This window comes from Lutjanus erythropterus, chromosome 11 (genome assembly GCF_056507025.1).
Source record: "Lutjanus erythropterus isolate fLutEry1 chromosome 11, fLutEry1.hap2, whole genome shotgun sequence".
NCBI lineage: Eukaryota > Metazoa > Chordata > Actinopteri > Lutjaniformes > Lutjanidae > Lutjanus > Lutjanus erythropterus.
The window spans coordinates 2749178-2774859 of NC_139327.1; the positions used below are offsets into that span (position 1 = coordinate 2749178).

The 25682-nt window shown below is 39.4% G+C and overlaps 1 protein-coding gene across 1 annotated transcript in view; it reads right to left on the reverse strand.

Annotated features, from left to right (window-relative positions):
• The window catches only part of tspoap1 (TSPO associated protein 1), an 84312-nt gene extending 60602 nt beyond the window's left edge, over positions 1-23710 (reverse strand). Inside the window, exons 1-4 of the mRNA XM_084730449.1 lie at positions 23472-23710; positions 23408-23412; positions 18997-19877; positions 11726-11992 (exon numbers count right to left, since the gene is read on the reverse strand). Of these exons, the coding sequence (XP_084586575.1) occupies positions 11726-11992; positions 18997-19877; positions 23408-23412; positions 23472-23551 (1233 nt within the window). The 5' untranslated portion in view covers positions 23552-23710. The remainder of the gene's footprint in view (positions 1-11725; positions 11993-18996; positions 19878-23407; positions 23413-23471) is intronic.
• Between the last annotated feature and the right edge of the window lie 1972 nt (positions 23711-25682).

Sequence of the window (25682 nt, forward strand, 5' to 3'; positions counted from 1 at the left end):
ATGTTCATTATTATATTTCAGCCAAGACACAGTTCCTTTGGCACTTTGTTGCCATTATATGATATACAGAAAAGAAATATGAAAGACACACTAAAAGTGTAATTTAAAGGACCAGTGTGTAAAATTTAGTGGCATCTATCAGCAACCTTGAAAACGGGATCTCACACTCTGCTTCCAAGCTTGTAGGAGAACCTATGGTGGCAGTGAAACTCATGTCGAGAGCCAGTATCTGGCTATCTATGAGTACCGAAACCTGGTATTAAACAGGCTCCAGGGCTAACCTCTGATGGTATATTAGTTCTTTTATCTGTACTTGTAAAGGTTTGGTGTAATTTGCTATCATATGACTGCAGCACAGCCTCTCCTCTTCTCTGTCTGTGCCAATGCAGCTCCTCCATGCACACACACACACACACACACACACACACACACACACAGTGCATAGCAGAGAGGCCACTGAAATGCATTACTTAAATTGACAACAACTACACTTTTAACTTTAAGTAAGCACAATGAAATCCATGTGAGTAAAAAACTAATATTTAATTGATACACCTTATCAACAAGAAGAAACATAAACATGCAGCAAGTGAGATATTAATTTGCTCTGTCCACGTTCTCTTATCCACCATGGTTGTTTTACACAAGCATCAGTTCAACTAAAAGTGACTTGAAACAAGCTAAACCAAAAGCTGCCTGCATGTTATCAAACTGTTTACCTTAATTACAATGTACATTAGAATTTGTTAATCTCTTGCAGACTCTTCATTATATCTTAACTTCATTTACTACTTTGATGTCAGGAATACAATTCACCTTGACATTTTAGATTTGTTTTTAGTGGGTTTATACATTGACTTTGCTGTTGATATTATTACTGTAATATCAATATTACTGTTGCTGCTCTAGTTATAGTTAGTTAGAAAATATTCAGTTCTAATTCTGTTTGAATTTATTTTTTATTTTTTTTTAACATATCATATTTTTAAAAAGTACATAATTAACAATGAAAAAAAATGATAAGAGTTCTGTTAGAGTACTGTATCTATCTGTGGTATCAGTAAGAGTAGTTGTATTGATTAAACCTTAACAATACCAATCCCTAGGTTTGTCTGTTCTAGGCTGTTATAGAAACTTGGCAGTGCAACATGGTGGACTACATGGATGAGGACCCGTGCCTTTTGTGGATATAAAGACTATCCTGAATATACTACAATGAAAACATAATACTTATGGATATTATATTCCATTTCTGCTATCTTCTGCAATAACCCCCACCCCCCCACCCCTCCCAAAATGTTACACACTAGCTGGAGCTTTGACAGAAAGCTCTGATCAAAGTTAACAAATGACAAATGTGAGCACAACATTTATCCAAATTTACTCTACAGATTGGGCTGACCTCCGCAAGCTACAATGCACTCAGCCAAAAATGAAAGTAGGTAAAATTAATCAGAAAAAATGCATCCAACCAGCCCCACGAGGACCTTGTCACCATACTTGATGTTGCCAAAAATCACTCCTCCTACTCTGTCACTGTCATCACTGTAGTTTTCCCCCAGCCAGCACCTCATCACCCAGAGCTCACTGATAAGGAGCTGGAAAATTCCCCCGGATGTTTCCAGTTTAGAGACATATTCTTAGTGAGCACTGGAAATTCCCGTTTTTGTATCACCAGTCAGGTGCAAATGTGCATAATCACTGTTATTTACAGAAGAAGTTAATATAATATCACACAAAATGCATGTGTTTAGTCAATTGCTGATCTACTCAAGAGTTTATGGCTTATTGATAGGTTAAAGTATTTCTTCTCCCTGCTGGCAGTGTTACAACATATTGATTGGACTGTCCTTGACACTAGGAGATAACACTACCTTTAACTACATTGCTCTTCAGTACATTGAACTAGGTAGCATGTGTAAAGGCAACAATCGAAATAAAAGAAATAGGCTTAAAATCATAGGGTATCTCTATATGCATTGTGCAATATCATGATCTGGGAAGCAGGCTTAGCCATGAAACAGAGAAAGTATGCTTAACATATTACAGATTAGCTTCTAGACAACAAAACCGTTAATAACACACACACTCCATATTGGAGAGGACAGCAGAGGGTCAACACAGTCACTAAGTCTCTGACAACAATGATGTTCCATTCAAATGTCTAAACACTATTACAGGGTTCCACAACAATCTTTTACAAGTCACATTCAATAAATGTATATTTGGTAAAGGCACTTCAGTAATGAACAGCCTGAGTGACCTTTGTTGACATTCAGCACGTCTCGCTTTCTTCCTCCAGGCAAACAGCATTTCCCATTGTGAGGAGGAACGCAGGTCATCATGGGTCTAATCTAGCTAGCAGTTTGGGAGTCGGACCAAATGATGCAGAAATGTCACAGACAGCAGAGAGCCCATGGAGAACAGCAAACATTTAGCAGTCTGGACGCAGAATAGGGAAAGTAAATGTGAGGAGGGAGGGCCAGACACCCTCTGTGTGGTATTAGGTGTGAGCTAAACATTGCAGGTAATGAACAGATGAATGAGGAAACACCAACAGATGATATCAGGCTTGTCACACAAACCATTTCCACCATGTAACTACTTTAAAACTACTTGAATGCCATTGTTCTCTCAATGATTAGGTGTCATAATTAAGGGTGCCAGCAGGACTTGCAGTGATGACAGGAAAATGGGGAACAATAAATGGAGACTTTCACAGTACCCATTTGGTGAATAAAGGTTAAGAAGCAGCAAATGTGATAAAGGTAAAAATGGGAGAAGACAGACAATAGAGGCCAGAACTGAGGCATTTTTGACCAAAAGTTCTAGGGAAAGCAACTGCTCCAAGAACTATAGGCTTTTTCTCTGTGTGCATTATCATCACCAATAACAATGCTGAAGTGACATAAGATGGTCAGCTGTAAACCTGACAAACAACAAGAACACTTTACATGGGTTTTTAAAAATGGTGGTTAATGGCTTTGCACTGGCTTATGTGTTTGTCCAGTGAACTTACACTTATATCACTCAAGGCTCCTTTTATGCTGGAAAAGTAGGAACTAAAAATGTCCCTCAATATGGATTATTTCCAGTTCTTGCTCTTATCAGAAGTGTGATTATGCTCTAAGGTCTGAAAAGGCCTACAGATAAATACAGCTGTGTGTAATATTTCCTGGCTCCTGCTGTGTAAAAGATCTTGTTCTTCAGTTTTGTTATGGTGTTACAATGCAGATCACATTTTCATTTTCAACAGTACTTCATAAAAGCTTCAAGGCTTCATTGTATTTGATTCTTTGTCAGAGCAAATATGTGCAGCAGTGAGCAAAACTAAATGTTTCAGGGTCCACCGATCAACATGATACGCTCTATACATTCAGTACAATGTTTTGGCTTGACAGATGCAAGTGAATGTGACAGTGAGCACAACGTGTGACCCCCACTCCATAGAGAGAGTCTGTACCTCACTGCGGCCAGACAGCAGACAGACAGACATTGATGTTTGGGCTGGGACACAGTGATAGACCAATACTCCAGAGATTCCCTTCTCACTGCTCTATCAATTATTCACAAGTCAATACATGGCTGCACACACATACATACAAGATGGACCTTGTGGCAAAAAGAAGCCATACAGAATCAGCAACAGAAATAAATTTTAATCTTAAATGGATTGCTGAAATCTAAATGACCTTTTAGCTACAGGAGCAACATTTGGCAATAAATTGATTAATTGACTGACAAGATGTATAAAAGAAATCTCTTCTTGCAGGTTTGGGGCTATTGGCTGGATAAAATAAGCCATATGAAGAATTCCCCTTGGACTTCGAAACTGGGAATGATTTTTTACACTATTTTCTGATGTTTTATATTTTAAGCAATTAATCAAGAAAATAATCCACACAGGTTTACACACAGGTAAAAAGATATTGAAGATAATCGGTAGTTGCAGCTTTACTTTTAAGGCACATGAATCTGTGAAATATATAAGGATTCCCACCATGTATAACCTCTATAACAGGTATCTGTCTATAAATGCAGAATCTGTAGGCAAAGGACAAGATTGGAACTGGAATTGTTCTAGTTTCTGTTTGTGGTGCATTTGTTGTCTCAGGCAGTACTGACCAATCACATTTGAGCAGGCTTAGTTTGCATGCAGGTAAACAGTCTGCATGGAAAAAAAAGTGGTAGAACACACTGACCAAAAAGGAAATGTGGAATCCACTGGCTATCATCTGCCACTGATTTAATTTTTTATCAGCTTTTTAAAATGTATCTGCATTCATATGCAGATATCTGTAGACATCGACTCTAAACTCCAACTTCATTATCATGTGTCAAGTAGCTGATCAGACTTTAAAAAATAATTGGTGCCCTGAAAGTCTTGGCCCAGGTACCTGTAATACATTATCAAGATTTCCTCTGGCTACAACTGTTGCTAGATAATAGCTGATGGATTCTGAGAGTGCATCATGTATGCTCTGCAAAATACCATGTAGAAAATATGGCATTTTAACAGAATTTTGAAAAAACAAGATAACCACCCATATCTTTACAAAAACGTATGTGAGAACAATACATCCCAACATGAACTTCCAACAAGTCCACCCCTCACCCTCACTACTAGTATAACACTATGCACGACTGAAGTTGCCACTGTTTAGCATTGTTATTAAAAATGGGTTTATTGATTTGACTCTGACTCTGGGGACAGTGAAGACATGGCAGGTTCAGGCAGGGACAGGAGATGTAAAGCGGTAAAGAAGTGAGTTTTCTAAGTTGTGTGAGGTTATACTGTGTTGAAATAAATTAACAAAATGCTCAGTCTCCTTTCTGGTTGTTCAGACACACCAAGAGTCATTACCCTTTTTGCCGTTAGTATTTAACAGGCAGCTTGCTTTGTGTCCCAAAAGCATATATTTAAATAATTAAACTGATATTAAACAAAAAGTGTGATGATGTTGCCATCAGTACTTGTCAACTAGGCAAATCTTTAGTCGGGGGCTGTCTTGTCGGACACCTCACAATTCAGAAGACTCCACCATGAATACATCCTCTTTTGAGATCTGTGATTACTTTCTACGAGCAAAGTTATAGTGAAATCAGGTCTTCTACATAGACACGTTGCTCCACTTTCAGTTCTCCCACAGGTACAAACTGGGTCAGTGGTGACCTGTAGGGCTGGCGTCAGTGCGTCAAACACCCAACCCTCTGCATTTAACAATTAGCTATTACTTTGCTATTGATATTACTATTAGCAATAACTTTTTATACTGCCCTTTACCTTGAGAAAGTGCACTTGGTATAGAGCTGCTTTGACTGCGCTAAACAGGTCCCCAGTATTCAGAAGAATTCAGTAATGCCATTTTATCCACAGCATGTGAAATGTTGACAATATGAAAGTACATGTGCTCACAGGCTGTAGAGACACAGCTGACACCAGAGTAAGTGACAAGTTCACTTACATTGAGGTTATTTTACAAGGCTGGAATTGCCCTGGATAACTGGATTAAGTGAGGTAGAGATATTGTGTGTGAACACAAGCACCCCCAATATAAACAAAGAGCAGCTTCAGTGTTTTTTTCAGAGCTGAAACATGCTTGCACATTCTCAGAAGTCAAACATCCTAACAAGATATTCATTAACAGACCAGGCAGTGACTGGAGTTGAACTGTGTGTAGCAAAGGCACCAAGAACTCTAACCACTGGACAACAGTCTTTATACAACTCTGAACAAAAGACCACTTTCAAAGGATATCAGACAGTGGCAGTCTGGCCTTAGTTCCATAATCAGAGGGAGGGATCACAGCTAAATACAGTCAATCAGGAAAAAGACCTATCTTCAGTGCAGTTATTGAGGAGACACAGGGTTTTGTTTGTACTGTAAATGGTCTCTCTGTACCTCCATTTGGAAGTGATAGAGTGTAAACCCAACAATCATTAGAGAGGCAGCCATATGGCATCTAGACAGGTGTTAAAGAGTTGGGATCACAGTGGACCACACAGTCAACAAGCTCATTAGCCTACAGTAGAATCATGCTTCTTTCTTACATGAAGTGGAAAGACGGACAATGACAACTACTTCATGTAACTAGCACTCACAGACTTATGCAGCTTTTCTATGATGGTTCTAGATGACAGACAAACTGCAGCCACTGAAATACTCATATGAAACAACTGGAAACAAATATATCACCCTCATCCTGACCAAAGCATGTGAGTGGAGCAGAGTAGGAGTGAGCAGGGAGCACAAGCAGGGGAGGACTGGATGGTGTGTGGAGTGGCTTTTTTTAAAGGATAGAGTGCCACCTTTTCTCCCACTCCATCACCCGAGTGCCCGTTGCACAGACACACCATTTTGAACTATCCTGTTGATGAACTGTCCAGAGCTGTCTCACCCTCTTCATCTCCTGTGTGTGTCAGTATTCAGTTTGCTGGGGTCTAAAACATCCTCACTGATGTAAACTGAGTGAAACTGATGTTAATGATCCTGTTGTCTTAATACAAAAAGGTGAAAAAGGTGAGGATTTTTTCCCTCAGAGGATAATATGTTATTAAGGAAATAAACTATTATCATAAATGCCATCTATGGGGGGCATTGGGTTTCATACCCTCCAAAGTTGAAGTCAGGGGTGCAGTGACCCCCCAATCTTGAGGCAAAGCAGGAAAAAATGCAGTTGTAAAATAGCCACAGACTAATAAATTTAATTGGCATTTGACAGAAAAGGAAAATTAAGTCATAGCATGTGCTACGTATATTATTCTAAAGATTTCATTTCCATGTGGGGTAGTGTATGTTCTGTTGCTCTTATGTGTTACCGGACAAACACACCAAGCACTTTAATTAGTTAAAAACCACAACGTGTCATGAATTCACACATTCTGATCATTAATGCACTTAATACAGTATCTTTTGGCTCTACCATCTGAATCAGACACCAACACGATGTCTGCCACCACCTCTGTGTGGAAATGCTTAAAAATATTCAACAAGGAAGATGTAAACTGTGCGCTGCGTTGGAGGAATAAAATCTGCTGGACTGATGTTTGCTGCAACATTTGGAATCTCAGATAAACTAGCAGGTGAACACTCAAAGCTTCAAAAACACTGTATTTATAGTATAAATAAAGATTAACCACTTCTTCTACAGGACCAAACTCTCTAGTTTCTCTCATTCTTACAGAAGTTTCAGAAGACAACAATTATAACTCCTGAACTGAACTGAATGTCAGAGTTGTTTATACAAAAGAGCATGCTCTTCTCCTTTTTTTAACCTTTATTTTTTGGGATAGTTTCATTGGGGGCAGTTCTCTCTTCTTCGGGGATGCTCTGATTACATTCACACTAGTGATGTTCCTGGCAACTAATTTCCCTGTCATTTAAACACAAATTTTAATTTAGGCTAGTCAACTAGTCTAGAAGGAAAACACTCAGGAAGGAGTTAAAATTGAGCACAGTTTATTAACTGATAATGTTTAACACTGTCAAAAAAATTCACCATGCATGAAGAGACATTTGAAGCTGTTAATCACAGTCTATGATCACGAAATCACATTTTAAATGCCGCTGAAATGTGGGGAACTTTGTGCTGTGCAATATGAACATAACACCTTAACTCACAACGCATGACAAAGACTCACTAAATGCTTTACCGTTTCAGACTGAAAAGGATCACAGTGTCTGCATGTAAATGACATTGTTTACCAGGAGCTGACATTAGCTGCTAGGCTGCTATACAGTGTGGCTGCAATGCTTGCAGGTTAATGTGTGTGTCTTCTGACACAGCCTCCACCTTATTTCCATTTTCTATATCACAACACTGAGAAACCGTGCTGGTTTTATGAGCTGTCGTCTGGCCACCCTGCTAGTGTAAAGCAGTGCTAGTAGCAGCAGCTGCTCTGCTTGCAGGTTAATGTCTGTGTTTGAGCTGAATGTGGTCACATGTTGCTCCAGTCAAGTGGTTATATACCAGTTTATTCTGTCACGGTCCACATTCAATCTTATTACCATTTTCTATATCAAAACACTGACAAGTGGTACTGGTTTTATGAGCTGTCATTCATCTGACTTTGCTGAACAACATCTGGATTTGCCTGGGCCAGTGTTTCCCAATCCTGGTCCTCAGGGCCCACTGTCCTGCATGTTTTAGATGTTTTTCTGCTCCAACACACCTGATTCACATGATCAGCTCATCATCAAGCCTCTGCAGAAGCCTGATAACAACCTGATCATTTGAATCAGGTGTGTTGGAGCAGAGAAACATCTAAAACATGCAGGACAGTGGGCCCTGAGGACCAGGATTGGGAAACACTGGCCTGGGCCATCATGGCATATGCGCTTTGCGAGAATGGGTGCCGTTCGATGGTGCCACAGCCCCGACTAGTCGCAAACAGCTGCAACACCTTAAAGGCAACCGTTAACTGGCATTGTGCATGAATAAAATACTGATAAATAATTTAACCGACTAGTATTTCTGGTGAAATACCAGAAAGGGTGGTGACGTTTAATCATGTAGTCGACTAATCACACACATCGCTGATTCACACAGTTACACATTCACACGTGGAAGCCTCCCAGTACAACTCTAGTCTGATCTGCTGGCTACTCAAGCAGCTCCACTGGAGCAGTTGGTGTTAAGGGCCTCACTCAAGGGCACCTCAGTGGTGGTAATGAAGGAAGGGCAAGCACTGCCTTTCATGTTCCACATCTAGATTTGTCCTGCCAGTCAGGGGATTGAACCAGCGATCACCAGATCACAGGCTCGCTTCTCAAACATTTAGGTCACCTCTTAAAAGCTTCGATCCTATTTTGTCCAAGCTTGTGTCTAAATATCCCCACAATGCTTTAAAAAAATGACAAAAATGTTCATTAGTTAGCAAAAGTAGTAGACTTCCAAATAACGCCAATCAGAAATTCCAAAATACACAGCTTTATGTGAAATAAAACACATGGAATAACTTTGTGCTTTGTGGGCTGCAACACACTGGATCATGGAGATCTGATGACTAACATCATCTACACAGTAAAATCATCCATCTTTCTATATGCTCCATTTATAACCCAGCCAATTCATATGGGGGGTTGCTGAACATGATGACATTTCCAGCCACAAGTTTCACTCACTTTCCTTCTGCTGTACAATACCTGCTCTGCTTGTCGCATTAATGTTGTAATCTTCTTATATAGGACCATAGAGGATCATTATATTCATATAGAAGTGCTTCCACACACACAGTCATAATTATGGGTGGAACTGGTGATAAGAAAATGAAAGGATGATCAAGGTAACCCCACTGCAAATAACAACGTAATTAGTAACAATAATCCAAGAGTGACAGCCCCCTACTGGAAAACACAACTGATGACCCCCACTGGTCTGAAATGGCCAAATAATCATTTCTAATGAATCAATTAATGATCCCTCTCAGCTTTTGTGGCCACAGACCCTCTCATGTTGTGTGTTGACAGTTCATTAAGGGTTTTTACTACGCTGTGATTGTAGTGATTGGGTAATGAAGTGGTGGGGGTGGAGAATACAGCAGGCAATGTTACACACTGATTACTACCTGGGTTAAATTATGAGATTGTGACTCAATTAAGGATTAATTCAAACCACCAAACAAAGGAAAAAAGGACTGAGATTCAGCTGTCTTCATGGGTTACTCTTCACAGTCCAGGATTGTACTGCCTATTTAACTACCTGTAATCTTTATACTGTATCTACCAGAGGTGGGACCAAGTCACAAGTAAGTCTCAAGTCTTTGCATTCAAGTCACAAGTCAAGCATCAAGTTCTATACTTTGAATTTTAAGGCCTAAACAAGTTAATGTAACAGTGAGTTTCCAGCCTAAATTATTTAGATTACTTCACTGTTAAGCTAACATTACCTAAACATTAGCTCACTATCAATGCTTATTTCTTACTTCAAATGTTGAACTAAACTTGGAACTTGTTATGCCTTCATCTGTAATTTTCAACTTGCACATTTAGCGTACTGCAAATCGTCATTTGTTGATACTGCATGAATTTTGTACGTGAAAAAAATCATCATTATATCAGGTACCTTTTTTCCAACTGGAAAAAAAATAATATTAGTTCTTCATGGTTCTCTCCTACAAATTAATTGGATGCTGTCAGATTGGTTCAAACAAAGTTCATCTGGGGATGTTACGTTAGATGATTCCAGAAATGAAATGAATTGATTAGTGGCACACTTTTTAAATAATATCATCTATGGGCTTGGAGGAAGGTACCAACTATTTCGCAATTATCATCTGTCAGAAGGCTTGAGTCCAAGTGAAGTCACAAGTCATTGTTGTTAGATTCCAAGTCGGGTTGAAAGTCTTTTTTGATTTTGTGAAGTTGACTCTAAAATATAAATCAAATTTGTGACTCAAGCACAAGTCATGTGACTTGAGTCCATGCCTCTAGTACAGATCTGGGCATTGTACAGAATTGTATTGTATTTTTAAAGACTCCTGAATTATTTAATGTTCTTAATAAGATGCTGTTTGGAATGATTTTCAATATAATAAATGCTGACGACTAATACTAAGTGTACAGTATGTGTTTTATATTTAATCTTAGTGATACAATTGAGGTACAGTGTGAGAAAAATTTGTGTGGCCCCTGGCAACAATCAGGGCTTCTCATGTGGCCCTTTAGGAAAAATAATTGCCCACCCTTGCTCTAGTATCTACTAACTGTGCTTCAAGATGTTTCTCAATACAAACAACATATGGACCATTTAAATTACTTATACATTATAAGCCATTTTTTTTAGTTGTACTGAGTAATGTAATAAAGTTACTCCGATCGTTCTTTACAGTGATGCCTTTCATTGTACAAGCTATATGAGCTACCATCCATTATCTGGAAATTTCATGGGTTTCCTATTGATTTTCAATTGGCTGCCATTAATTGGATCTTGTGTGTTGACAGGATACACAGAGGTGTGAAATTAGAATCAAGGTCACAATGGGTCAGTGTACTATCTGCTAACCCTCTGTTTCTACCACAGCAGCTACAACACTGTCACAGATTAAGTGTCAAGAAAATACTGCACATACACAAGTTCAGTGTAACAACACAAACTACAAGGGCACTTGGAAAATGCAGACATTCACCAAGACCAATTTAACAGTTGTCTATGATATGCACAGCTCAAACACTATGTGTCTGGATATATTTCCAAAAGTATTAGAATTATGCCAAAATATGGATCTGCTCAGCTGAAGCCTCATCATCTCAGCTGACCTATATCACAAAGTCAACAAAAGTAAAAAATAATTTGTGTATCTCTGCTCCGATATTTAATGGGCTCTTCCTTGGCCCATATGATACCCTTCCACCCAAGTTTCATGAAGACTGCACAGTAGTTTTTCCATAATCTTGCTGACCAACAAACTGATGAGCCAAAAATGTACTTTTTAGCAGAGGTAATGATAATCCAACTATATGTTTTGTAACAGTGTAAAACTTACTTCTGCTTTATATATGTCATAGAATATGAAGAACAAGTTGACATCTAAGAGATTGTAATTTGAAAAGAGACATAAAGCTATCACCAGGTTTTGTTTTTTGAAGAAGACTGGGGGTCCTATAATACACTGCACTGTCATTTGTTCATTTGTTTCTCATATTAGGGGGGGTAAAAGATGCCTCTCGCATGACTCCAGGCCCCAGTTTCATGCGAACCATTAACAACAAATGCTGCACATTTACCTTGCGTATGCCTTCCACTTCGAAACCATTGAGGTTCGCATAAAGCGAGTGGTGTCTTTTTCCTAACAGTGATGTTGAAGTGATATTAGCCGTGGTTGGGACTGCCTTGTCCGAGAGCCCATGGTGCTTATTATCCTGCTCTTCCGACCTCCTCAACTCCTGCTGTTGTCGCCCGAGAGCTTCAGACACCTCCCGGCTCTCCATCTCTGCGTGTGCCGGTGCAGGCTCGGGCTGCTCAGGCCGAGTGCACAGGTCATACATCACTCTCTGCCAAAGTCAAACAGCACAGATGGGATCAATATGACCAAATGAGGTGCCCAGCCAAGACCAAGCCATCGCAGGCTTTTCATTTGCTGGAGGAGAATTACACAGATCAGCTGTGGCAGGTTGACTTCAAAAAGATAAAGATGTCACTGTCACCTTCCTCCAACAGTTCATACGAAGGAGTGTCCTTTCACAGCTAAAGTGAAGCGTCGGAAACCAAGCAAAGGACTGTTATTACCATGGTTATCAGTAAGCCAATGCCAAGCCTCAAATTTGTAAAGTGGGTGTTAATGAGGACAAAAAAAGCATTAATGAAGGTCTTATTCCTTGTCTAAGACTTGTTACAGCAAGAGTCTGTGTGCCATGTTCAAGACAAAACCAGTTACAGATAAACCAGGAGTTGGAAAGTACTTCCTCCCTCTCTGCGCTGTGACGTTTTCCAAAATGAGGACAATCAGCTCCAAAGGGATATTACATATTTTCGGCCTTGGCTTGTGAAGGCAATTCAGTGAATGTCATCACCCTGGTAGCATCTTGAGCATAGCGTGATTAGTATTTATCACAGTGTAGCATTCAGATTCAGAGTCCTGCTCACTACACTGACATAGCCCGTCTCTTCATGCCTTACCGCTCTGTTGTCTGACAGGGGTTAGTCATAGCTACTTGTCCAGAAAAGGGAAAAGACAGAGTAGTCCTCTTCGTAACGCTGAAACGCAGCATGTAGGCCCAACTGAAATAGCAAACAAGAAGAGACGTGCAATGGAGAAAAACAACAATACAACGATCTAACTAACAGGTATCCACTTCGGTCCCCATTCTCTCAGTATGAGCGAAGATGTGGGTGGCCCGTTGACTCTTCAGCTGTGAGTCTATCCTCATTGATGCAGCTGTGTCAAAAAGCATTTTATCCAGATGCAATAAGACTCGACAGGCAGCTTAATCCCATCTTGGTCACAGCGCCATAAAGGTGAAGAAAGAGGACGAAGGGAAAAATGTGTGTGTGTGTAAGACGGCGAGTGTCGCTGGGAGGAGGGGGTAGGGAGCACTGCTTCCACCGTCCTATCACAAAAAGGCAGGCTTTGAGACGGGGCCCAATCATTACCGCGACTAGAGCTCGTTTCCATGGAGATGACGCTGGAATGATGTTGGCTGCCTATTGATTGTTCAAGAGGCAGTACACACACTGCAACATAGGGAGGCTGCAGGAGGCAGGCACAGGAACAAGTGTGTCCAGTCCAGACTAATTCAAGTGTTTTACTGCAGTTGTGTAGGAGAGAAACAACTGTCTGACAAGGTAAAGAATGCTCCTCAAGTTTTAGTAATTAAGGCTTGGACACGGACATTAAAAAACATATAAAGCTGTAGGTCTGGTGCAATGAAAGATAAACTCTGTCATAGCTCAATGCTGGCTTACAAATTAACTTGACATTTAGCCGTATTCCATCTAACTGTCTATCAAATGAGCAAGGCGGGTTAATAAATCCCCTTACTAAGCAGTGGTCTGATTAAAGGCTGGGTTTGTGTGGCGCTGTTAAGATATTTAGGAGGGCATCTGGTTAAAACTCCACTTGACCCTGACAAACTACACATCATTTGAAAGTACAAAGCTCTACAATTCTATCTAGGTGAACCATTTTAAGATCCCAATATTAGGCATTACAGGCATGTATATAGAGCAGTAAATATAAGAAATAAAACCAAATAAAAGATAATAAAAATTAGAGGTTGACAACAAAAACTTCTTGTACCCCTGTATATTTGGTTCACCATAACCAAGACTACTTCAGACTTTCTAAAAGCTACCTCTAAAGAGTCACATTTTAGAGAATTAAGATTATGATTCTAATTAGAAGGGATAATGAACAGTAACCCTTTTACTTTGGGTCATTTTCAAGTTTGTGCACAGAAAAATGGGGCATTTGTTAAGGCATTAAATAATCATATAGACACCTTCAGGTGCTTTCAGACAGCGACTGGTTGCCACTGTGTCTGCCACTGAGCAACATCTGCAGTCTGAATTTTGAGGCAGCAGGGTGCAACTCTACTGCCATTGGCACTTCCTAACAACCAGTACCATACGCCACAGGCTGCTGCTTTCCATCTACTCTGACCTGATCATAAAGTAAAACAGACTGCAGCTTAAAGTAGGGAAAAGGGAAAAGTTAGCAATAGGACACAGTTAATAAAGCAAGGTTAACTAATATCATAAACTTTATCAGTCTAAAAAGCTTCTATTGATATGTTTATTGCTGGTAAAGATGTGTATAGTTTAGAAGCTCAGTTACCAATTAATACATTGGCATTCATTTCAAATACCAAACCAAATAGTGCTGCAACAATTAATTGATAATTGGTAAGTGGATTGAAATAAAAATAATTGCCAATTAATAATTTTTAGAGGGTAAAATCAGATGAAATGTAAAACAATTTAAAGATGTTACTTTGGGGTCTGGGAAATTAAACTGAGCATCTTTCACAATTTTTTGACTTTTTGTAGATGAAACAATTGATCGATTATTCAAGAAAATAACTGACAAAAGAATTAAATGAAAATGATTTTTAGTTGTAGGGCCTAAAACCAATTATTTCCTACTTGTATATCCTTCTGCATGGAGCTCCTTGGCATAATTTTTTTAATAGTACCATGAGGCCAGGGATCACTGTGGTCAAATGAATCTACCTGGTAGCAGAAACACTTTTTTATAATATTGACAAAGAAACTGTACTTAATGTAGATCAGGCATGTTACAGCCAATACCCAATCCTCTTAAAAAGGACAATATTGGTGCAGGTAATGATCTGGTGTATTGGATCAGTGCATCCCTCGAGGCAATATTAAGAAAGTTCAACCATCATCAACTCAAGCAGCAAATAGTCATGTTTACATGAGTAGGCCTTTGTCTTTACAGTGGCTTAGACATGTTTACACTGGAAAAAAATTATGCTTGCAAAGTACTTTTGGGGTGATTATTGAATACAGTCTAGGAAAGGGAAACAATTATACAGTTAGTAGAGATGTGTGTGAACCTTTCTAGATTTTCTTCTAGAAATGTATGTAATAGTGCTGCACTGTTCAAATATGAAATTAAATATATTATGTCCAGATTTTATTCACTACTCCAGTCCACCACTAATGCCACAATAAGCTAAATTTAGTTACACATTCATCTCAGGTATCAATCCAAACACCTCTTTTCCTGTCTATTCTCCATTCATCTACGGCAGGCCAAAATCAATTTTAATACCTTGTGACAGTTTTGTTGCAGTCACAAAGTCAGCTGATGCTTTAGAGTCATGCAGTGTGCCTGCTTTGATATAATGCAACAGTCTACCTTCTGTTCCTTTAAAGGTCATTGTCAGAAAACCCATAGCAGGGTGCAGCAAAGTTAAAAATAGGCCTAGATATTTTGCTGTAATTCTTTTAACTGGCATTTTTCTGCTACACTGCCACTTAAGTCAACATTGAGGCAGCTGCATTTAAATAAATCACTCTGAAAATAAAAAAGTAATATCTATTTTCTCTTTACTGACTGTCACCATTTCAAAGCACTGATAGGTATGGAAAGAGCCTCCACCACACAGATCCAGCTCATGCCACAAAATTAAGGAGTTGCTTACTTTTCCCTAACACTGCATTTTAGAGCTGCAGTCTATTTCCTATTAATTACAATGCGCTCACAAGACCATGACTTCAGTAGCCTAAAGGCGGCAACCAACCACTGAACATTATTTCTATTCTGCTTCAGCTCCTTTCATAAATAAATTTACTCTCTGATGGGGAACAGAGTAAAACATCCAACAAAGAACAACACGTGTGACATCACTGCTGCACACATGACCACTGTCACCAGCATATGTTCTTATCACATGTTGTACACAGGACACATTCAGTGAATACAAAAAAATCTCACAGAGCATAAAACTAAGAAAAGTATCCAGTCAGCACAATCTAATAGATGTCAAACAACATATTCCCTGCATGGAAATGAGCTGCAGCCAGGTCCATCATGGTTCAGTGGTATTGACATCCCATCACAGTGACATATTTTGACAGTCTCCCTGGCTGCCCATTGTGTGACTGAAAAGCCAGCCGCCTGTCAAATACATCTCACATAAAATGTTTGCCATTAAATTAAGACACACAGGAAAGAGACCAAGTCTAATTTGGATCGTTTAGCATTTAGTAAAAAAGCTTAAAAAACAAACACTGTCAGCTGTAATCTGACTACCACCACATCGATTAGATATACTGGCAGATTTATACACCAATATTGTGTCTTTATTGCTTGATATATTGCTTTTCTTTATATTATAATATGAATTTAAAGATTTAAGCAAATTAGAATTTTATCATGCGGTAGTTGAGATGATCACAAAAGTCTGTCATAGCCAAAAAGCTCTTTTTTTTGGTTAAATTCTCTGTGATTTAAAGGGCTTTATGATCAATTTTTCCCTAGTGAATTGTATATATATATAATCTTTCAGGTACAGTATCTCATTAAGCATAAAAAACACACGTGTGTGTTTTGGATTTGGTATTTTTATTCTTTGACAGGCTATCTTATAGAGCACAGACATGTTATTTAGTAGGCTACTATTGATTAATCTGTTGATTATTTTCTTGATTATTCAATTAGTTTTAAAAATGTCCAAAAAAATGCTTAAAAATGTTGATCACTAATTCTAATAACTCAACATGACATACTCAAAGTCTTGTTTTGTCCACAATCCAAAGATATTCAGTTTACTATCAGAGAGGAGTAAACAAACAGGAAAATATTCACATTTAAAAAGCTGAAATCATAGATTTTTTTTCTTAAAGACAACAAATGACTCAAACTGATTAATTAATTATCAAAATAGTTTGCTATTAATTTGATAATCAACATATAATCAATTAAGCAATAAATTGTTGCAGCTCTGTTATGTAGAAAATGCAGAAAGGTGATGCATTATAAACCAAATATACAAAGTTTACATGAATGACAGTATGTTCCATTTTTCACACTTTAAAAAGACAATGTAAATCTGTCTGAACAAAACAGGTGGGATCCAGTCCATTCTGGTTTTAGAAGGATTCCCATTTGGACACCTTTTAAAAATTCACTTCACCCTGATGCCAGTTACTGTGATAACAAAGAAGATGCCTTAATGTGGTTGTGCAAGAAATGTGAAACAACTATGAGGTTTGGCAACTGGGCACTGGTGTTGAAGCTTTGATTAATTATTCAATTTCCTCCCTATGAAAACCTGATCCAAAATTTAAGAGACTGAAGCATACTGACCCACTTCTGCCACTCCAACAAGAGGTATAAACAGATCCACCCACACTTGCTAAGCCCTCCTCTCTCCTCACACCCTGCAGTTTTCCTCACAGTCATCACATCAGTCATACTGAATGTATAAACATATCCTGCATCATAATGACAACGAAAAAGACTGCAACATTAGCTGACGTTTGCTTCTCCTTTTCTTGTACTAGTGCAGTCTGTGTTGAATTGCTACAAAAAAATAAAATAAACTCCTAATTGAACTGCTACCAATTCTTGCTTTGTTCTTCATCACCAGCACACACTCAGCCTAGTTCAAATAGAGGGGAATTATTTGACAGAAACACAGTGTCCTCACTTGATGGAAGCTACCTGATAAACAAAAACTACTCATAAGACGACAGAGAGTGGGCTATGATCGCCTAAATAGTTTATACCTCTGTTGTTTTGTATAACTATGATGGGGCCTCAGTGTTTATAACAACGCCTAGTACAGACTGTCACCACATTGGTAAAAAGATTTATTGATAGCAACTGGTCACTGACTTGCAAGAAATACAGTTATGCTGTGTTCTGTAATGCAGACTGTGCTGTGTGTGCCAAATCAATGTTTATATATCGCTTTTGATTTGGCGATCAAGATGTTAGTTAGTAGCTGAGTTTCCGTGATGCACTTTGTGGCCATCTGCTTCTGTTTAAATAATCGTACATCGTTGTCATCTATATTTTATGCGTTTGAATAAAGCAATGAGGAAAACAAGAAGCCAATTCAGAATTCAAGGACACACAAAACACCACTGCAATACAAAGAATACATCTGATATTAGATTAGGCAAACAGCTCACATGGAGCAACAGTAGTTGACGCTTGAGAATAATAATAATAATAAAAATGATCTATTAGTTTTTTGTCATCTGTTCTTGCTAGCTACGTTAACAAGAGCACAGATTAATGTGCCTGTGTGCTCCATGTGTGTCGTGTGTCACACACTTTAGGTCCTAAGTAGCCAGATTCATAACCAGTCATAACTGTCAACAGCAGCCATTATAAAATTTGTTCTAAACTTGATATGACACTTGCCCCATCTTGATTATTATGAAAGCCTGAAAGATGATACAGAAATTTTACAGGTATTCTATCTTAAGGTATTATGATGAACAAATCTATTTGGAAGTAATGTTTTCCTTTAAATCAGGGTTTCCCAAAGTGGGGTGTGTGTACACTTTGGGGTGTGCCACCTGCCTCTAAGGTGTACATGGGGGGAAATGTAATGTAATTTTGGTATTCTTGTTATTACTACTTGGTTACTGGGCCTACTTACTGAGGTGGGGGGGTGTTTAAACTGGTCAGGTCAACTGCTGATTGTCTCAGTCACTACTAACACGTTCCCATCTGCCTTTTCCCCATATAGTACCTGCCACTATGTCTGCTCCATTTACCTAAGATTTATCATGTGAATACAATGGCAATGTAGCAAATTTCCTTTTTTTCATGTGACAAAACAGTTTAATGGGAAAGGTTGTGATATGATTTGCCACATTAATCTTGCATATAATTATGATCTTATTAAAATCTCATGTGATTATTTACATGACACAGAGCCAAAATAATTGTATTGCCATAAATCCTTCAGGGCTTCATAGCCCATTTCAGTATGAAATAAGACCAACAAAGTCTGTAAGTGCACACTAGTGCAATTTCTGAATTAAAGCCATGTGTGGAATTTGGAAGGCTTACCTCCATGTTCCTGTCCATGCATTTGGAGGGTGGTGACTTGTCTGACCCAGAGGACTCAGCGCAGTAGGGGGGCTGGCTGTCCCAGCCTGCATGGGGAGCGTTGTGAAGGTGACAAATTTTCAGAGAGCTGCTTTGACAGGTGTCCACGACTGCAGCAGTGGTGCAGGGGTCAGCTGCAGAGAGGGCCCTCCCTAACGGCTGCTTTCGCCGATCTTGTTTGGTTTCTTCCTTAGGTGAGTGGGAGGCACTGCAGGATCTCTGTACTGAGGTCCTGGAAGAGGTCAGGAGAGGCTTTGTCTGACAAGAGTTACTGCTTTCTTCCTGAGTTGGCTTTCTTGAGGAACGTTTAAAAGTGTAGCAGGAGGGTCCTGCTCTCTTCCTCCCCTGCAACAGTGTTCCAGGAGCCTCTAGCAGGTGGCAGAGGAAGATAGCCTTTTCTAGCTCCAATTCCTGCCTGTGACGCAATTTATAGACTGCCTGCTCACCATTTATCTTCTCATACAGCGTCAGCAGCAAATGCTCCAGCTTTGTATACGTTTCTCCACTGCACAAACAAAAAGACTCTCTCCCTATGGACTCAACCTCAGCATGTAGTCCACTGTCTTTTATGTCCACCTCCTTAGCCAGCAGACGCCAGCGTCTGATAGAGTGACTGTCTTTCTGGCACCCTCGCCTGGCTGTCAGCTCCTTCACGGCCCTCTGCTGTTCCCTCTCTGCTTCTTCTCGCAGGTGTCTCAGCTCCACACAGAGGTGTCCATGGGCCCTCCGTGTTCGCTTCTTTTCTGCTTCCAACTCAACACGCAGCCTCTCTAGCTCCAGTCCGTAGTCCGTCTGGCCATGGCTTGGTTTCTTGGACGACAGTGCCAGAGGGTTATCCCTGTCTTTCGTCATGATGACACACTCACAGCACAACATGCAAGGAACGTCGAGATTTATTCATATTCAAAAGAAGGGCCATGCATCAGAAGTGAGAGGAAGTGCAGGTGGGTGATGGGTGGTTATCAGACATGCAGCATGCAATTATCACATCAGGTCACTGGAAAGATGAGACACTGGAGGGTGTGACAGAATTGGAGAAATGGTCAGTTATTTATTAAATGTTTTAGATGGATGTAGTAACTAGAAATACAACATTTTCAGCATGATGAAAGCACAGGTGATGATTACAGTATTAGTCCTATCTCTTAGAGGGAGGATTCAGAAAAAAAGAGGGAGGCACAGTTGAAAGCAAGCACAGTGAATATACCACTGAAAACAGGTGATTTTTTTTTGTTATAAATGGAACAAGAATTTGCCTCTGGAAAAACCTTTATATACAGCCTGGAGGAAAAAAAATCTGTGTCAGTAACTGCTTTGGCCATGTTAACACCAACCAATACATAATTTTATAGTTGTCACAATAATGGAATTTTAAGGAGATATTTCACAGAAAAATGAAAATTCAGTCATTATCTACTCACCCTCGTGTTAATTGAAGGTCAGGTTTAGTATTTTAGTCCACAAAACACTGCTGGAGTTTTACAGGAAAACAGTGTTGCAGAATCTCCCAAACAATGGGACTGAATGGTGACCAGTTTTCAAATGGAAAAAAATAACTGAAAAGAAAAACACAAGATGATTCCATACTGGTGTAATCCAAGTCTCCTATGGCCCTGACATGCACTTCACTTGTGTGCACATACTGTCACAACACACACCCAGTTCAGACAGTGTGCATGTGAACGTGGCTCCAATCTAGGGATCTACAGTGAAGATTCAGGCTAAAAACATGGTGTAAATGACGTCTTTCAAGTCAACTTGGCATGTTGGGGCTTTAGGAGGCTTGGATTACACCAGATGAGCAGTATGGAGACACGTTGTATTCTGTTGTTTTTTAACATTGGTAAACTGGTCACATTCACTTCAACTGTTTGGAAGATTCTGTGATGCTGTTTTCCTGTGAAACTCCAGAAGTGTTTTGTGGACTAAAAAACTAAACCCGACCTTCAATTGACATGAGGATGAGTAGATAATGACTGAATTTTCATTTTTGGGTGAACTATACCTTTAAACTTCAATACAATACCATTATGAAAAAATGATACTCAACACCTCTTCCGATACCACAGCATAAAGAAAAACGTCTTAGGCACACAAGTAAAATACATATTTTGTTCTTCTTGTTTTTTTAAGTGAACAACCTGCACACAGTGCTGGTACAGAAAATGTCACTGAGCACCGTCTGGTATTGCTGTATGCCAAATTTCAGACAGAACAATAGACTGTACCGAACTGAGGTCTTTCATAGTTATGTAGTTTTGATACTATAATTAATGGATATTGAATTGTTTTTAACATGCGAAATTGAAAAAATATCAAACTACCAATACTTTTGACAGCCTTATGCCAATAAAGCAAATTATGACTGTTATACCTGATATGTTTTCATCTGATCTCTCCAACCTGGCCTATTGAACATGCACTCACTGGCCACTTCATTAGGTACACCTGTTCAACTGCTCGTGAACGCAAATATCTAATCACCCAGTCACATGGTAGCAACTCCATGCATTTATCCATGTAGACGTGGTCAAGACAAGTTCATAGTGAGCATCAGAATGACTTTGAAGGCTGGTCTGAGTATTTCAGAAACTGTTGATCTACCGGGATTTTCATGCACAACCATCTTTAGGGTTTACAACAGAATGGTCCGAAAAAAAGAGAAAATATCCAGTGAGCAGCAGTTCTCTGGATGAAAATGCTCTGTTGATGTCAGAGGTCAGAGGAGAATGGCCAGACTGGTTTGAGATGATAGAAAGGCAACAGTAACTCAAATAACCACTCATTACAACCAAGGTTTGCAGAAGACCATCTCTGAACACACAACACATCAAATCTTGAAATAGATGGACTACAACAGCAGAAGACCACACTGAGTGCCACTCCTGTCAGTTAAGAACAGAAAACTGAGGATACAATTCATACAGGCTCACCAAAATTGGACAATAGAAGATTGGAAAAATGTTGCCTGGTCTGATGAGTCTTAATTTCTTCTATGACATTCACATGGTTGGGTCAGAATGTGGCATAAACAACATGAAAGCATTGATCCATGCTGCCTTGTATCAATGGTTCATGCTGCTGGTGGTGGCATAATGGTGTGGGGGGTATTTTCTTGACACACTTTGGGCCTCTTAGTACCAACTGAGCATCTTTAAACACCACAGCCTACCTGAGTATTGTTGTTGACCATGTCCATCCCTCTATGACCACAGTGTACACATCTTCTGATGACTACTTCCAGCAGGATAACACACCATGTCACAAAGCTCAAATCATTTCAAACTGGTTTCTTGAACATGACAGTGAGTTCACTGTACTCCAATGGCCTCCACAGTCACCAGATCTCAGTCCAACAGAGCACCTCTTGGATGTGGTGGAACGGGAGATTCGCATCATGAATTTGCAGCTGTCACAACAACTGTGTGATGCTGTCATGTCAATATGGACCAAAATCTCTGAGGAATGTTTCCAGCATCTTATTGAATCTATAAAGAATTAAGGTGGTTCTGAAGGCAAAAAGGGGTCCAACCTGGTACTAACGAGGTGTACCTTATAAAATGGCAGGTGAGTGTATATCCCTATCATAGTCCTCTTTACCAGAAGCCATTTTGACATGAAATAGTAGGGTAATGATGCTAATGAAGGTTCCTTTCAATTCAGGTCAAAAGGGGCCCTAATTAGTATCAATGGTAACACTTGTGTTTATCCTGTTTCAAATTAATATGGCTGCCGTGAAAAAAAGTCTACACAAATGTTTGGCAGAGCTTAAAGACAATAAACCTTTTTGTCCACAGCCATATGAAATGATGAAATAAACACAGGCGTGAACAATGTTACGAATTAAGGTCCCGTCCCATTTACTGTAGCAGAGCTTAATGAACCAACATGTACATTAGGAGCACCCTGACTGCTCCTGAAAGGAACTGAACATTAATTAGTATTATTGCTAGCACCTGTGTTTACGCTATGTCATGTCAAAATGCCAGCGGTGAAAAAGGTCTGTTAGAATAACAATTTATTCCGCACCGTCAACGATTAGCCGACCTTATGCTCGGAGCAGGAGTTGCCACCGTCAGCAGAGGATGCAACAAGTGAACTTCCAGCGAATGCAACATTAGCTTTCATTACTGGATCCGCTTTTACCATCACCAGCTCAAGTTAGCGGTGCCCATATGGGCGTTGGGACCCAGCTCATATTACAGAGGATGGGGGCTTCGGTCAAAGGCTAATTAACTAGTTAGCTTATTTTAGCAAACTAGTATATGGTCATGCAGCTCATGCTAAACTCTACTTAATAACTAACCGAATAAATATTCAGTAATTTATAGCAGCTGCAGCAAGTCCTGTCTACTAGTTAGCTAACTGTTACTACGTCTTGTTAGCCACTGTTAGCTAACCGTTAAGTTTTCTAGCCACAACTTGTATCAACTCACCTCTCAGCGGGCTCAACTCTTATATTTAACTTTCCATCAATGGAGCCATCCTCTTTTAACCACGGTACTGTTGTCGGCATTAAGATTAGCTGTCTAGCAACACTGAGACTGGTACCGTTAGTTGTCAAAGGTCCACAGAGCCATGCAAGACGGGGTTTGTTTATCTGTCAGCCACCAGTGTCACATACACAGTCACAGTGTCCAGCGTCATTGTGCTGCTGGCCCGTCCGGCCACGGTGCTGCATTCAGTTCCGCCACGGCCGTTTCAAAGTTAAAAGCCCTGCTGTAATACTGTCCAACTCGTCGCGCATTATAATGACTGTCATTTGGAGTACTAAAACAAAATTATCTTTTTTGAGAATTGAGCGCGATAGGTTTGCATTTCCCTGCAACAACAACAAAAATAGTATTGCGTGTTGGCAGTGCAATCAAAGTTTTCAGTAATTCATCTCTCAGACGTTACATTTTACATCAACACCATTTCCTCTAGTTGTTCTTTCCTTCTAAACTTTCTACTTAATATAGAAAATTCCTCGTATCTTGGCTGCATTTACTGATTCATTGAGTTGTTGATGTGCGATTTTAATTTATCCAATATTACCAACAGTCCCTGAAGGCCTTGTTATTATGGAGTCTAACCGACTTGTGTGAAATGGATGACCACTAGTGGCTACAGGCTGCAGGTGCAGTTTGTAATTTGGCTCAGATTTTTGTACCCTATCATAAAAGTGGGTAATTATTTTTACTTTTTAAATTTAAATTATTCTCCTTGTGTTTCTAAAGTGCTAAACCACTAACTAATTCTCTTGAAAAGTATCCACAGCAGCCACACAAAGTAATAGTATGAACACAGGTGTTACCAGTGATACTAATTAAGGTCCCAGGCCACTCAGTGAGCCAACATGCACAATAACAGCACCTTGACTCTGTTTGACTGAAATGGAACAGGCCCTTAATAGTACCACTGATAATGCAAGTTTATTGTACATGAGGTAGGCCTGTCTTTGAAGGCCAGGACATTTTGACATGTCACACTTGAACTGAGCCTTCATTAATGTTATGAATCACACCTGTACTTTTCTTATTAAACAGAAAAGCAAAAAAAAAATCTATTCTGTGGAATCCAGTCTTTCTGTAGGACTAAACTTATCTTACTGTGGCAATTGTTTTCCTCTTCCATCTTTTACCAATTTTCTCAGTGCAATGTTGGTGTCTGTACAGTGTTTAATGTGGTGTGAGTGCGTATAACAAAATCCCCTTGTGTCACAGTTTTGGATAAGTGGCAAACAGGAAGGAAGAAAGCAGCAGACACAGAAACAGCAAGCTGGGCTGAAAATAAGTTTACTAAATCAAAGTCGTGCTTGTGGAGACTGCTGGCAGGCACATGGGATGTTTAAAACTCCAGTAGTAAGACAGGAAACAGGGTTAAGGAAAGCCTGAAAATGATGACAGTAAGGCTGTACAAAGGTCTAAATCCACCAAGGCAAGCTAATCAGGAAATGAGGGGCAGGTGTGCCAGGCAGGTGGCTGATGAGGAGGTGGAGCTGTATTACCAGGCAGGGACAGTCTGTAGGTGGTGGTACAGACAGACAGCAGATATCATCATGACACCTTGTTTTTAATTGCTCCAACTTCTCATCACTTTATCAGAATCTGAAATACTTGAATTTTAGAAACTCAAAACATTGTATTTCAAAAAAAAACCATCTTGAGTAAATTCATTGAGTTAAATGTTAAAATTATGATATTTTCAATTAAACTAATTAATTTTTCAGGCTCTAAAAACAACTTTTTTTTTTTTTTTTTTTACAGTGCATATTACTTTTAATTTTTTTTAAAGACTTAATTCTTTATGCTTTTATAGTTACGTCCTGGCCACAGTAATATTTTATGACAACAGCTTATTAGTCTGGTAGTTATGTGCTGCATTTCATCTATATCTGATTGCTGCTACAGTCATCCCAATGGTGTATCTCACTTTGTTCTGCACGTGAGGATGTGATCAGCAGGAATGCACTGTTTCATATGATCCCTGGGACGTTGATAAAATGCTTCCTGAGATTTCATTATTTGGCAAAGATACTGAAATGTATAAATCCTCAAAGGTATGTACATGCCATTTCAATATCATGTTGCCAAAATTCATCAAAGAGGCAAAGCCACGTCTGACCACTGGGTGGCATTCGTATAAGTAGATAATAAGTCTGTATT